Here is a 15,518-nt window from a genome sequence, read left to right as displayed (position 1 = left end):
CCTCCGTCAGGGTCTCCCCGCCTCCCCTGAGAGCTGGGTTGTAAGCAGCGGGAAATGGGACAGATAATTGCAACTTTAAATAAGGCCAAGTTAATGCTCCCCGCCAGGCCCGGCCCCGGGGACTTTCTGAGCGTCAATTGGAGGCAGCAGGAAGCCCCAGGATCCCAGTGCTGCCAACTCCCCGGTGGCCCCCGGCAGGTCCCTGCTCTTCTCTGAGCCTCAGTGTTCGGATCTGTTACCAGGGGACCCAACGGCATCACGTGCGGAAAGTAGCTGGCCCAGTTCCCGGCACACAGTAGGTCCTCGGTAGCTGGAAGTCGGGATTATGACCTCGTCCCTGTTCCTATGCAGCTGCCCATCCCATCCCATCCCATCCCATCCCATCCATCGCAGGGATTGGCTCTGTTCTCAGTACCATTGCTCTCCGTATGAGGTTTGATAAAAATTGTGGTACGCAGCTCACCCGAGCTGACTGTGCGAGGCCTTGAGCTGAGCTTTGCATCCATACCTGGGAGTAAGGCCTGTTTAGTGTTCCCATTTCCCAGATGAGGTCACTGAGGCCGCAGACCTGGGGTAGGTGTGGGGAGGAGAGGGCCAGCAGGGAAGAGGTCAGGTGTACCAGTCACTATGAGGGGACAGGGCCACCCAGTAAATACCTTAACCCCATCAGGGGAGCAGGCCATCCCAGCGGGGTGCATGCCAGCGTGGTGAGATGTCTGAGTCTCTCCATTAGAGCAGGAATTCCTGAGCCTATTTCCAGCATCAGTGGGTCTGCTGGGGCCACCCCACGCTGCTGCCACTGCCTCTGCCACGCCGCCACTCCCACAGAATTCCTGGTAAGGAGGAGCTCCAGTGTGGGCTGATCAGGGCCCGGGGCTGCGGCCAGTGATCCTGTGGTCTCCTGGGGCCGTGGTCGGCAAACTCATTCAGCAACAGAGCCAAAATATCAACAGGACAACGATTGAAATTTCTTTGGAGAGCCAAATTTTTTAAACTTAAACGTCTTCTAAGGCCACTTCCTCAAAACAGTCTCGCCCAGGCCGTGGTATTTTGTGGGAGAGCCACCCTCAAGGGGCCAAAGAGCCTCATGTGGCTCGCGAGCCGAGGTTTGCCAACCACTGTCCTAGGTGAACCAGCCTCATGGCTCAGCCAGCCAGCAGCTTGGGAAGGCTGCTCTTGGCTCAGCTCTAAGGCAGGCCTGGCCCGGAGTGTTTGTGGGCTTGCTTGTTGTCTGACAAGGTCTCTCCTTGAGCTCGGGAAGCCAGGATTGCAGGACTCCTGTCCCTGTTCTAACACCAGTCTAGGATAGGCTCTGGAGAGGAGTGACCCAGGCAAGGGGCATCTAAACCAACCTGGGAAGTGTGTGTGTGTGTGGGGGGGGGGGGGGGGGTGTAATCAGGGAAGGCTTCCTGGAAGAAGAGGTGCCTGAGCTCAGTCTTAAAAGATAAAGAGGACTGTTCTTGGTAAAGAAGGTGGGCATCCTGAGCAGGGGAAGCGGCTTGGGTAGGCGAAGGAAGCCGTAGGAGTGTCTGGCACATTTAAGGAACTTCTCTTCCCTGCTCTGGGCCTAGCTCCTGCTGCTCTGCCTGCCCGCCATGCTCCCAGCAAGGGGATGGCCAGGAGCAAAGTCCCGGCAGTGGGGGACAAGAAGGTGTGGGCTGGCCATGAGCAGACGGGCCCCCTGGGGTGGAGGGAGGTGCAGTCCGGGTCAGAGACCAGGGCCAGCCCATGGCAGGCCTTAAACGTCAGGCTGATCTGACGGCGATGGAAGCATCTCCAGCTGGTCCATCACACCTGCTCATTCCCAGGGCAGCACTGGCCCGGCCCTGTAACATCTCAGGGGAGGCAGAGGGGTCCTGCCCCCCCGCCAAGCTTGGTGGCTGACCTCCTCTGGAGCATGCAGCATCCTCTTCCTGACACTTGTCAGCTGTGGGGCCCCCACAGATTGTGCTGGGAGAGCCAGACGGGGTGCCAGGTGGCCTTGTTCCCCCTCCCTGGCAACAGCCTCCCACCTCCGGATCAGGCCGCGCCTCCTCCCTGGCTCCATGCTGCCACCCTCAGGCCTGGCAGCCCCTCCCTGCTTCTTGGCCTCACCACCTGCTCCAGCCCCCACCTGGGACTGTAGACTCCCACAAAGCTCCCTGAGGTCAGAAATCAAAGTCTGTCTTCCCCAACTTGCAGGGGGTCTTGGCCCACGAACTTGTCCTCACTGAGCCTCAGTTTACTTATCTGCAAAACGGGAATCGGGTTAAATCCCTTGAAGGGTTTGGGGAGGCCTAGGTGAACTCAGATGTGATCCTGGATGCCTGTTGCTTGTCACAGCGCCTGGCACAGAGGAGGTGCCCACCATGGTGGAGATGCCCGGGGTGGTGGGTGGTATGCCCTCCCCTCCTGGCCAGTCTCCTCCCTGCACCTGGCTCTGGGGGCCCTTCCCCCAGTGTCTTCTCCACCCTACGGGCTCCCTCAAGAGTCCTGTTCCTTCCTGCCTTCGCTAACCCTTCTGTGCCCAGCCGTGTCCTGAGCCCCAGCAGCTCATGTCAGAAGCTCAGCTCTTTGTCTGGTGTCGCCTCTCCTGGTAGGAGGAGAGGGGTAGGGGGTAAACAGTCACTAATGATGAAGACACGGAGGCTCTGGTCGGACAGACAGTGATGGGAAATTGCTGGGCCACTCTCCTGTAAAGCATTCACACGCGAGGAAACGCCCCAGCAGAGCCCTGTGAGCTTAACCCCCTGTGATGCTGGGCGTGGCTGGCAGGTGAGCCCTCGGAGAGAGGGAGCCGGGAGGCACGCTGGGCAGAGCTGTGCCCTGGTGGCTCTGTCACGGCGCCCACGCTGCCTAGGGCCACAGAGGCAGAGCTGGAGGGGGCGTGCACATTGGAGGGATGCATGCAATTTGAAAATAGCTCTATTCCGAGGCAATGCTGCTCTCAGAAAGAGCGAGGGCTTTGGAGCCGTCAGACCTGGGGTGGGGTCTTTCCTCTGCTCCTGACTGGCAGCGTGGCCTGGGGCAGCCCTCGGCACCTCTCTGAACCCCAGGCTGCAGTTTCCTCATCTGTGAAATGGGTCAGTTACACACGAGAACGGAAAGACTGCTGAATCCGGCCCTTCGATGGCTCCTCTGGGGCCCAGGATGGTCTTGGCCCTTCGGCCCGACATCCAATGTTCTTTGTGGAGCCTGGAGCCTGCTTTCTCCTAGACCAGTGGTTGGCAAACTCATTAGTCAACAGACATTAGTCAACAGAGCCAAATATCAATAGTACAACGATTGAAATTTCTTTGGAGAGCCACATTTTTAAAACTTAAACTTTTTCTAACACCACTTTTTCAAAATAGACTCGCCCAGGCCATGTTGTTTTGTGGAAGAGCCACACTCAAGGGGCCAAAGAGCCACATGTGGCTCGAGAGCCACAGTTTGCCGTCCACTGTGACCTAGCCCTTCCTTCTCCCTGGTGCAGCTCCCGTGGGGGCTGCTGTTCTCTGCTCTCAGCCTTTGCAAAAGCTGCTCCTTTTGCCTGGAACACACTTTCGCTTTCTCCAAGTTCTTCCCCTTTCCCTCCTTCCACCCTGCCTGTCTCCTACTCCTTATTTGGGGTGCAGGAAAGCCTCCTCTGACTCCCGGGCAGGGTTGGGGTCCCTCCTCTGCTGGGGAGGAGTGCCTGGGATCCCTCTTCCAGACTGGGCAACGGGACCACAGTGGCGGTGAGGCTGAATCTGGGCTTCTGTTCTCACTCACCGGGTCCTGGGTGGGGTATAACAGGCCTCAGTCACATCCATGTCTGATACGATGGGGAAGCCAGGTGTACAGGCCAAAGGGACCCCGGGAAGCAAATTATCTGGAGGCAGAGAGGAACCAGATCCGGAGACAGCAGGAGGGCCCAGGATGCCAGCTTGAACAAGGGACCAAATCCAAGGGCAGAATGTGAACCTGGAAAGTCCTTGGGAAGTGGGGGTGGGAACCATGAAGGGTTTCGAGTTTGACCCCAAATCCCCAAATCAGCACCTTTTTTTTTTTTCTGCCAATGACAATGTCTATTTTTGATTCTCTGGTACCTACCGTGGACCTGGTGCATAGTAGGTGTTCAGTAAACGCAGACTGACTAGATGGGAGGAGTTAAATGGTTAGGTACCACGTTTTTAGATATATAAGTGACTGGTATAAATGAATGGTCAAATGGGTGGGAAAATGGAAGGAAGGAAGGAAGGAAGGAAAGAAGGAAGGAAAAAAGGAGAGGGAGGTTGTTCCAGTGGGTGAGTGCTTGGGTGGATGGATACCAAAGTGGGATGCTAGATGTATAAGATGGCAAATGGGTGGTGCATTATTGGGTGAGCGGAATGACTGATGGATCGGGTAAATGATAGGGTAGATGGATAGAGAGGTGGCTGGGTGGGTTGGTGAGCAAATGGGTGAGTGCATGACAAGAAGGCAGAACAACTACATAAAGAGTTTCTTGGGTTGGGTAGGTCAGTGGATGTATGGGTAGATAGATGGATGGGTGGGTGGACTGTTGGGTAAGTGAACAGATGGGTGGATGGGAGGATAAGTGAGTAGCTAAATATCCAGGTGGGTAAATAGGATGTGTGAGTAGATGGCCGGATAGTTTATGGATGATTGCAAGGATTGGATAATTAGAAAGATAGATGGATAAGTGGGTCTGTGAGTCAGCGGTGAATGAATGCACAGTAAAGTCTCATGTGGCTAAATGCCTGACATCTTGCCCAGAAGCAGAGGGGTGGTCTGGACTCTGGGATTTGAGTTAATTGTCCTTCCCTGGGAGAAACCAATGCCAATTAGGCAAGTAATCCAGTCCCAGCAGGTCCTGCAGCAGGCTTGCTAATTGACTCCAACCTGGCAGACCCCGGCTCGGACTTATCGTGGCCTGCAACTCATTGATGTGTAATTTACACCCACACGCATCCAAGAGGATTTGAGGTGACTTATCATATTAAACCTGCATGCGACAGGACAGTTAAAAATAAAGTGAGAGCCGAAACCGGTTTGGCTCAATGGATAGAGCATCAGCCTGCGAACTGAAGGGTCCCAGGTTCGATTCCGGTCAAGGGCATGTACCTTGGTTGCAGGCACATCCCCAGTAGGGGGTGTGCAAGAGGCAGCTGAACGATGATTCTCTCTCATTGATGTTTCTAACTCTCTATCCCTCTCTCTTCCTCTCTGTAAAAAATCAATAAAATATATTAAAATAAATAAATAAATGCTTAAAGGTCAATGGCAGTCTCATTTAAAAATAAATAAATAAATAAATAATAAAGTGAGAAAGCCAGAGGCTACATAGCAGCACAGTTAAAAAGTGTACCTTGCTCAGCGGAATCGACTGCTGACTAGCTGTGTGACATTGGGCAGGTTGCTTAACCTCTCTGAAGCTCGTTTCCACCCCTACCCCCACCCCCATCTATAGAAAGAAAGGAAGGAAGAGATGAAGGAAGAGAGTTGGTTCACAGGGTTAAATGCATGCATGATGAATGGATACACGTTAGTTTTATGGGGGTGGGGGGGATGAATGTGTGGTGGGCTATTGGGCGAGTGGAATGACAGATGGATCAAAGTAAGCGAGAGAAGGAGTAGAAGGATGATGGGTGGGTGGGTCAGTGTGGACAATAATAATCCTTCTGGCTCACAGGATACTGTGAGCATCAGAGGAGACAACACGTGACAGCTCAGCACCGTCGGCACTGAGTAAGAGCTTTGAATTATATGGTGTACGGGGCCATCTTGATGTGACCATAATTTCTGGAGGAGAAACCCAGACGCTGAGACTGATGGTGTAAGCAGGAAAGAGCACTTACTATGGGGTAAGCCGGGGGCGGGGGGGGGGGGGGGGGAGTGCAGTGGTTTTAACAGCGGCTGAAGGCCACCACAGTGAGCCAGGCTCAGCCCCGCCTGCCGGGCGCGCACAGTCCAGGTGAGGGGCTGGGGAATAAGAGGAAGTCGCCGGGCAGGGCGTCCAGGGGGATAACGGGAGGTACACGTAGGACTGTAGGAGCTCCAGTGCCGGGGTCATCAGGAAAGGCTTCCTGGGGGAGGCAGCATTTGAGATGTGTCTTAGAGAACGTGGTTGAGTGGCTCAGGCAAGTCAGGAGGACAAGCCACGTTGCAGGGGGAAGAACACCTCGAGGGTGGGACTGCAGGGTGGGGGCTCCGTCCACTGGCCGAGGGGAGGCGCTAACTGTTCGGCAACCGCTCAGAACGGGTGCTCACCAGGGTGCCAGGCTCCTGCCTCCTTTTGCCAGTCCGGGGTGGGTCCCGGCTTTGCCAGTCTTGCTAGCGACCGCCTCTCTGAGTTCCCTCTCCTCTTCTATAAAATGGCCCCGGCAGTGGTTCCCTCCTCACTGGGCCACTCTTAGGGTCTCATAAGATGAAGCCGAAAAGCGCTCGGCACAGCGCCTGGCACACAGTAGGGGTTCAGTAATGTCGGCTGTCCTCATTATACTTGTATTACCTTCCTAATAGGTGGGGAGGGTCTTCGGACTCATTGAAGTTAAAGGACTTTAAAGATTAAGAATCTCCAGGCAAATGCCAGCTGCAAGAGGCAGCCTGGTGTGTCCGGAAGGCTCAAGGCCAAGGGTCCCGGGTTCCGTTTCTGACGGGCTGTGTGACCTTGGCCGAGTCACCTGACCTCTCAGAGCTTTCGGTTTCCTTCTGTGGAAAATGGGAGCAGCAAACAGGCATCCCTCAGGGTGGCCACGAGGACGAACGGAGATCTTGTGTGTGTGTGGAGGGCTGTTCCCGTCCCCGCCTCCCCTCTTTCCTTCCCCAGGAAGCCCTGGTGTTCATTTACCGCCCACCCCACCCCCAGCAACCCCGTCCCAGACCCCCATCCATCATCCTGTCCTTGGCGGAGGTTAAGTGGGTCCCCAAGCAGCGAATCCAAACCCTCCCGGAGCCCCGGCCTCACAATGCGGCCCGCTGTTAGCCAGCCGCCCGGCCGGCCCCGAGGATTGGGTTTCAGCCGGGCGGCTGGCGCTGGCGGATGCCCAGGCCAGCGGCGGGCAGGCGGGGGACCAAGTGGAGGAGCCGGCCTGAGAAAACAAGAGCAGGCTCCAGGCAGGCAACCGAGGCAGCAAAGGGCCTCCGAGCGGCGGGAGGACAAGGAGGGGTATGTGTGCGAGGACCTGCGGGCAGAAGGATTTCACATTAGCCGGGTCCCCTTTCCCGGAGCCCGAGGACGGAGCAGGGGGCCGGGCCGGAGAAACAACGCGCTGCCTGTTGGCCGGTTTCGCCTTCGGAGATCCGCACGCAGCCTTCCCAGAGCCGCCCCGGGCTCCTCTGGCAGCGCCGCGCCCCACTGGCGTGGGCCGGGGACCCCGAAAGCCCCCCCGTCAGGCACCGAGCCTCCCCTCTTTCAGACGGAGGCCTCCCTGAACCCAGTCAGACTGAGCGGGGTCCAAAGAGCAGCTCTGCTTCTTTGTGGCTGTGTGACTCTGGGCCGCCCGTTAGCCTTTTCTGGCCTCAGTTTCCGCATCTGTGCAATGGGGAGAGCAGGGCCAGCCTTGCAGAGGGCATAGAGTGATTCTCGCCCAGGGCCTGGCACCGAGAGCGTGGTACATAAACTCTGTGATGTGTCCCCTCTTGTTATTCTTCACCTGAGGATGTTTTTCCCCATTTAATTTAATTCTTATTTTATTTTTATTTTTTAGAGAGAGAGAGTAGAAGGGAGGGAGGAAGAAGGGGAGATAGAAACCTGGATGTGAGAGAGACTCATCCATGTCCCCACGAGTCTTTGCTCAAGACTGGCCCGCAGCCCAAACCCAGGCAGCAAATCTGCCTGGCGTGTAACACATCTGGTTCCACCCTGAGCTTCCACCCTTAGAGACTCATTGATTGGTTGACTCCTGCATGCGCCCTGACCAGGGCTCGGGAACTAGCCCACAACCTAGGTATATACCCTTGACCTAGGGATGTATACCTAGGATATATACGGAATCAAACCCATGACCCGACGCTAACCATTGAGCAACGCCAGCCAGGGTTATTTCCCCCTTTTTGTGAGGCAGGATAGCCCGATGGTTTCTGAGGTCAGATCCTGCCCTGCCCCTCATTGGCCCTGTGACCTTGGGGGAGACCCAGGTCTCTCGGAGCCTTGGTTTCCCCGTGAGGTTGTTCGGGGATGTAAAGGAGACAGCATTGATGGAGCTGCTGCCCACCATTGGCCCCCGGGAGTGTTGGCGGTTTCCACTGCGGTCCTCGGCCTTTGCCTGTTATAAAAACCCTTTGTATCCAACGCCTCTGTGGATCGTTCCTCAAGCAACCCTGGGAGGTGCATAGGGTTGTGACCCCCATTTTACAGATGAGGAAACTTGAGGCTCAGAGAGACGAAGTGACTTCTCCAAGTCACCCAGCTTGTTGATGGCCTTGAACTTTCCTGGTTCCTGCCTGTTGCCTCCTCTTGGACGTTCTCATTTGAACCTTGGAAGGAATGCTCCAGCTCCCAGCCATGCACAGCCCGGGTCTGGCCTCCGGGCTGTGGCTGGCATCTCACCAGGCCACGGTCCTGTAGACAGACCTGAGTCTGAGTCACCCCAGCCCCTCGAGCCCCGGACAGGGAGCAATAGGAGCTGCTGGGAAGGGCCCAGAGTGGCATCTGTTGCTGGGGTTACACGCCAGGCTGATTTGCTGCCTGGGCTTGGGTTGCTGGCCCGTCTTGAGAGCAAAGACCCCCGGGCACATCTACCAGGTGTCTGTCCATCTTCAGGACAGACTATGGTGTCCTGTCCACGTTCTCAGGAAAGACCACACCACTGCACTCTTCAGGAACCCTCCATCGCTCCCCCATCACCTTGGGACAAGGCCCGACTCTTTAGCCCCACATCCGGGGCCCTGCCTATTCTGGCTCCATCCTGAGCCACCACCTCCTTCCAGGAAGCGTTCCGCTCCCACGGCCTGGGGCAGAAATCGCAGCGTGGGGCAGCGGGCACGAACACGGGCTTTGGGGCAAGGCCCATGTGACTCCACTGCTTCCTGGCCATGGTAACCTCAGACAGCTGCTCCACCCCTCAGTTTTCCATCCGTAAAGGGAGATCGTGAAGTACCTCATTTACAAATAGCCTCCATGACACGAGATCATGGCTCAAACCATGCCCAGAGCCCACCCCTGGGCGCCAGTCACCAGGTTTTCACTGTTACCCACGCTGCCCCTAAAGTTTCATCCCTCTGAGGGCCCCCCCCCCCCCCCCCCCCGTGCTGCCGTTCCCTCTGGGCGGTGCACCCTTCCCCTCTTCTCCAGCTCACACCCACCTCCTCTGAGTGCCTTTGCTCATTCCCTGGTCAAAGCTGATCCCTTCTCCCTCAAGGTTCCCCAGCTCCCAGTCCGGGCCAGCCTCCGCACGCCGCCTCTCCCGGCAGGAAGTTCACATGGTGGGCACTCGTGTGGAAACTCCTGCAGGGAGAGGCCTGCTGACCCGTTTCTCCGGATCCACACAAAAGAAAGAAAAACAAAAGGAAAAAAAAAAAATTTAAAAATGGGCAAGGAGATTAACATAGTTCGCTCATTCATTTATTCATTCATTCATTCCAACAGGAATCTATTGGTGCCTCTTTCAGCCAGGCCCAGCACAGGGCCTGGCACGCATTCGGTGCCATCGACGTTCATTGAAGGACCATGATCGGGTTCCCTAACCCAGTAGAATTCAGGGACAGCTGCCAGGACAAAGGCGCCTGTGAGCTAAGCTTTGGAAGAGAACTTGGCCCGGTTAACCAAGCTGGAAGGGCCAGGCATTCCAGGGAGAAAAGTCTGGAATGGTCAAGTCACCAAAGCCCGAGGAGACAGAGAGCTTTCAGCGAGCAGAAGGAAAGTCAGGAAGCCTGGGCCCCAGGGGCCTGGGAACGCGCAGCTGCAAGGCAGTTAGCCTGCCAGGCAGGCAGCGTCGTCGAGATGCTGGGATTTTATCCCGATGACAGGGGGGCTCTGAAGGCATTGAGCTCATTTAAGACATGATCCGACATGGGCTTTGGAAACATCGCCAGCTGCTGTGCGGTGGGCCCATGCGTGTACTGTGTGCCAGAGCCCGTCCTCGGTGTGGGGGTAGATACAGTGGTGAGCGAGTCGGACACAGAGCCCCCCCCCCCCCCCGCTGTGCCCCCCGGTGAGGGCCCGGGAGACATCCCATCAGCAGAATGCTACTTCATTCTCACACAGCCCACTTTCCATGGGGGGGAAACTGAGGCCCAGAGGGGAGCACAGGTTTGCCTGCATTCACACACTAGAGAGTGTCAGAGCCAAGATTCTCACCTGGACAGTCTGTGCCCTACTTCCCACCTGTCCTTCCCTTTTTCCCTTCCCGTCCTCACACAGGCAGAGAATAAAACACATACAAAAGGCCCCGGTGCTTTTGTTTATCTTGTGTTTGTTTTTCTAAGGCTATAGCAGTGGCATCTTAAAAATAGCACAGATAGCCAAAACCGGTTTGGCTCAGTGGATAGAGCATCAGCCTGCAGACTGAAGAGTCCCGGGTTCGATTCCGGTTGCGGGCACATTCCCCAGTGGGGAGTGTGCAGGAGGCAGCTGATCGATGTTTCTCTCTCATCGATGTTTCTAACTATCACTCTCTCTTCCTATCTGTAAAAAATCAATAATATATATATATATATATATATATATATATATATATATATATTTTTTTTTTTTTTTTAAATAGCACAGATATGGGAATGAGACAGATGTGGGTTCAAATCCTCGCCCTGCCTGTGTGCCCTGGTACAGATTCTTCACCTCTCTGACCTCAGTTTCCTCATCTGTAAAATGGGGTTAATGATGTATACCTCCACCCAGGTTGTCATAAACCTGAAAAGATATTTAGAGGGCTCAGCTCAATGCCGAGCACACAATAGGTGCTTAATGAAAGTTCTTGCTTGCCTCTTTACACTGTCTTTAGTGCAGACAAAGCGTGTCTGAGGCCGTAGAGAAGTATGTCCCAGGAGAGGTCAGACAGAGCTGATCGGGGGTGGACCAGGGAGCAGAGGGCAACCCACCACCCCAGCCTGAACCGGGGGGCGGAGGTGGTGGTTGTGCTGCCTCCAGGGCCCCGCACAGACACCCTGCTGTTGGGCCCAACGCTAACGACTTCAGCGTGTCTCCCCTTTTAGCTCAAATATTTCTGAAATGCACGCTGCTCGTTCACACATCGCCGGAGGGGCCTGGGGCCTCCCCGGCTGTGCAATCAGGGCCTCCTGATTGCTTTCTTCTGTGCAGGCTCAGGAAGGAGAGGGGGTGTGGGTGCATGGCGCCCGGGCCAAAGCTGCTCCCATGGCCCGAACCCTGCTTCCCGCCGAGGAGCGGGTCTGAGCCGGCGGCTCAGATGCTGAGAATCTGTGCGCACGGCCTCGGCTTTCTCGTGTGTCCCTTGCAGCGTCCAAGGCTTGGAAACTGGACTTTCCACAGGGCTAGCCAAGGCGGGCGTGTCCGGAGGCCAGTGAAAGGGCAGTGGTGGGGGGAGGGGGAGAGTGGAGAGGAGAGTGGGTGGGACTAGTGAGGCTGGCAAGAATGTGGGTGGGAGACATAGTCCCACAAGGAGGCCTCGGAGAGCCCCTGACCCTTACTGGGCAGCCCAGCTCCACCTCCAGGCCTCACCAGGCCCTGCCTCGCCCTTCCCACAAGCCAGGCTACGCTCACCTTACCTTTCCCTCTCAGCCTTTCTGACTTTATTTATTTATTTATTTGTTTATTTAATCCTCACCTGAGGGTATGCTTTTGTTAAATTTTAGAGAGAATGGAAGGGAAAGAGAGAGAAAGAAAGAAACATTGATTGGTCGCCTCCCATATGCACCCCAACCAGGGATCAAACCCACAACCTAGGTATGTGCCCTGAGCCCTGACTGGGAATTGAACCTGCGATCTTCGGTGTATGGATTGATACTGCAATCAGCTGAGCTACCCTGCCAGGGCCTGACTTCCTGTTAACTCGGTCTTCAAGCCTCCATTCAGTCCCTTCCTCCAGGAAGCTGTCCCTACACGGGGCATTTTCCTCCTCGCTTCCCACTCCCGGATCCTTTAACCCACAGAGCACGGGGCACGTCCACTGTGCAGTCTTTGTCACACCGTGCGGTGACTCATCAGAAACATCGCTAGCTGAGGCACAGGGCGGGGGGTGGGGAGGAGACTTCCTAAGGATCACACAGGGACCTGCCTCCTGCCCGGAAAACTTCTAGACACTTAGTTTGGGGTCTGGGGGAGTTAAAGGGAGGAGAGTGGGGGCACGCATGCAGCTTCCCTTGCACGAGGGATTGGCATTGTCACCGTGGGGATGGGGATACGGTCGGGGACATGTCCAGCACTTCAGAGACGGTTTTGGAAGTGAAATGATGGTAGGTGGTGTACTAACTAGTCCAGGCATTTTTAATTGTAATAATCTTGTATTTACGTTCCTTCGTGTGGCAAGTGATGTTGACGTTCCCCTTATGAAAATGATTACTTTTTCCTCTTTAAAATGCATTTAAGAAAAAAGCCAACCGGAAGAAACACAGTAACTGAATAAATACAGGTGGTAGGTGGAAATGGCTGAAGTCATGAATGTTGTCCTGATGGAGCAGAACACTAGCATGTGTTCAATTCCTACAGTTTTGAGGGTGGAGGATGGGGAGTTTCCTACATAATAGAGGAAGACCTACTGTGTGCGAGGTTCTGTGCTGGGGACCCCAGAACCAGAGCCTTAGTACCCACCATTGGAAGAACCTGGCAAACAGGGGTGGTTCCAGTTCAGGACCTGCAAATGCTGGGACAGAGGTATGGTTGGGGCGGACTCAGGAGGACTCCCCAGACGAGGTTCCCTGAGGGGAGACTTCGGGGATGAGGAGAATTAGAGTGGGCAGAGACAGTGTGGGGAGGAGATCCGAGGAAACGGTATGTGTGAGGTCTGAGGTACTGGCGTCTGAGAGTGCACTGCCCGCTCTGTGCAGCTGGAGCGTAGCTCATGAATGGATAGATGTGTGTGGTCTCTTGGGTGAGTCCTGAGCCTTTGGATGCCTCTGTTTTTCCATCTGTGAAATGGGACAGGATCAGCACTCCCTCGGCATGGTGGTGAGAATGCTGGTGAGGGCTGCTGGCTCCTCAGAATCTTCAGACAGGAGTTGTCTCTCTTTGTGGATTTTTGGGATCAGAGGAGCGGATGTTTGGGGGGGCGGGGGGGGGGGGGGGGAGAAGGGATGCTGGTGAAATCGGGCTTGGCTTCCTGAACCCACCCAGCTTCCTGGGGCCAGGACTCCTGATGCCTTTCCCTGGGGGAGTGAGTTTGACTTCTGGGCTGGGTTTGAGAGGAGCGAAGGGAGCTCACGGCGTCCAGGAAAGCAGCATCGGACAGACCGGGGCGGGCTCCCGGAGGCCGTGCCCATCAGACAGGCTGATGTTTGTCAGATGTTGGCAAGCACAGTCTCGGGGTGGGAGGTTGGGGAGCTCTGGGGGAGAGGCTTTGTGCTGGGCTCCAGGCTAATCCACTCCCCTTAGCGCTCAGTCCTCTCGGCCACACTCAGGAGGGACCATGCTGGTCTCCAGGTGAGGAAACCGAGGCTTAGAAAGGCTACAGGCCTGAGGTTGCCAAGCAAGCAGGTGGCAGAGCAGGGTCATTAGGATTGAAGTCTCGACCTCCCATCCCCTTTTCCAGAGGGTGGAGGGACGTGTCAACATTGAAAAGCAAAAGGCCCAGCAGGATCGGGGGCGCGGTTCGGGGGAGCTAACCATGCCCCTCCTGCCACAGCCCCGAGGGAGCAGCTTTCAGAGATTGGCTTCCAGGCAAAGCCCAGAACTGGGGTGGGGAGAAGGGAGAACAGGCGGTTCCTGCCTTTTGCGAACTTCCCACTCCCTCTTAGACCATTCCTGTCCGTGAACCCAGCTGCCCTTGACCTCCAGTCCTTCTGAGATCCTCCCCAGGCTGGTCCAGACGTGGGAGGCAGAGGGGGTAGCGGGCACCCCGGCCGGAGCTCCCTGGGAGTCCAGGGGTTGAGCGCCAGCCTTTGGTGTCCGCCTTTGGTAAGCTGCTCGCCCTCCCTGGGCCCACATGTCCACGGTACAATGAAGATGCCAGCCCACAGTCCCTCCTCTGGGCTGTGGAATCTTCTAGGGCTTGGCCTCCGGGTCAGCCCAGGAATGCAGGGCTGGGGCCCCATGCTGGGCGGGCTTGCACCCCAACCCCTTCCTCATCCCCAGCAGCCTCTCCTCGCCCCGTGTGACACAGCTCCTCACAGCTGTTCCTCCGGCCCAGGCAGGGAGCCCGGCTTGGCGCGTCCCTGGCTGAGGCCGACGAGAGAAAACAGGTTAAAAGTTCAGCCCTTGTTCTCTCCAGGAAGAAAAAATCTGTAGCACTCGGAGTGTGAAAAGGAACCCCCCCCCCTTTTTTTTTCAGCTCCAAAGCAGCACAATAGAATTACCTCCAATTTGCCATCAAAAGATGCCCTTGGCACTGGGATCCCACTGTCCCTGGCGCGCGCGCGCACACACACACACACACACACACACACACACACACCCCTTCTCCATCGCCAGCCCCCAGGGGACACAGTGGCCAGAAACACAAGCCACGGGTGGCCATGGGGTCACTGCTGCACCCTCCCTGACTGGGGCCACCTCTAGCTAAGTGCTTCCTCCGTTTCCCACCTTCCATCCCCAGTGTCCCAGCCCTAGTTCAAGACCTCGTCACTCCCATTTCGACCTTCAGAGCAGCCTGGACACTGAGCACCCTGCCCCCACTGTCCTCCCTCCCAATCCCCCTCAAACGAAGTGTCTAGAAGTTGACCGCATAGGAGGCAGGTCCTTGTGCAATCCTTACGAAGTCTCTCCCCGCTTCTTTGTGCCTCCGTTGCCCTATATGTAAAGCGAGGCGGTTGGGCTGCACCAGGGATAGGCTCTGACGAGGCGGGGGTCAGTTTCTGGTGCACCGTGGTGGGACGCATCGAGCCGCCGCGGTGCGTGGCGATGGATTGGTGATGTCTGCCTCGGGCACCTAGGGGAGCGTGGCCACTGACGTGCCTCTCACCCCCTCCCTGAGCGAGGTGGCGGGAAAGATCCGGCTGTGACTTTCCAGGTCTCTCTCTAGGTCTCTGCACCGACGCCCTCATAGCTGGGTGTCTTCAGACCTCACTTCCTATCAGACTGTGATCTGTTCCACTGTAGGGTCTTCCTATTGGTTGTTTCCTCTTCAGGGCACCAGCCCAGGGCCTGGTGCAGGACAGTCATCTGGTGTGTTCGTTGAATGAATGCTTGAAAGGGGCCGGTTGAAACCTGTTCAGTGCATTGGGTGGGTGGTGACCGCTCGCTCTCCCCACAGAGACGCTGATGGATTCCACCACGGCGACGGCGGAGCTCGGCTGGATCGTGCATCCTCCTTCAGGGGTGAGTCCGCGGTCCCCCAAACCCTGCCTGGTCCCGCAGGACACCTTGGGTTTTGCGGCAGGGCCTGGATGCCCCCTCACACTCCAGCCCCTTTCCCTCCTTTAGAGCCTGAGGCCAAGCCTTTCATTGCCCCACCCACCGGGATCTCTATCATGGGTGGAGGCCCCGTTACCATGACAACGTCCTG

General features: G+C 56.4%; 1 protein-coding gene and 1 long non-coding RNA gene across 6 annotated transcripts in view; one reads left to right on the top strand and one right to left on the bottom strand.

The window, feature by feature from the left end:
- Positions 1–15,518, top strand: part of EPHB2 (EPH receptor B2) — a 183,131-nt gene that overhangs the window by 51,277 nt on the left and 116,336 nt on the right. For all 5 annotated transcript variants that reach the window (XM_036443955.2, XM_036443956.2, XM_036443950.2 and 2 more), the window contains exon 2: positions 15,267–15,331. In XM_036443955.2, coding sequence (XP_036299848.1) covers positions 15,267–15,331 — 65 coding nt within the window. The remainder of the gene's footprint in view (positions 1–15,266; positions 15,332–15,518) is intronic.
- On the bottom strand, positions 789–15,332 carry LOC123652752. Its single transcript, XR_006742240.1, has 3 exons — positions 15,265–15,332; positions 11,379–11,382; positions 789–819 (listed from the first exon to the last, which is right to left on the bottom strand). It is a non-coding gene; the product is annotated as an uncharacterized LOC123652752 (long non-coding RNA).

Source organism: Pipistrellus kuhlii, unplaced genomic scaffold (assembly GCF_014108245.1).
Source record: "Pipistrellus kuhlii isolate mPipKuh1 unplaced genomic scaffold, mPipKuh1.p scaffold_m20_p_2, whole genome shotgun sequence".
NCBI lineage: Eukaryota > Metazoa > Chordata > Mammalia > Chiroptera > Vespertilionidae > Pipistrellus > Pipistrellus kuhlii.
This window is presented reverse-complemented; position numbering and strand designations above follow the sequence as displayed.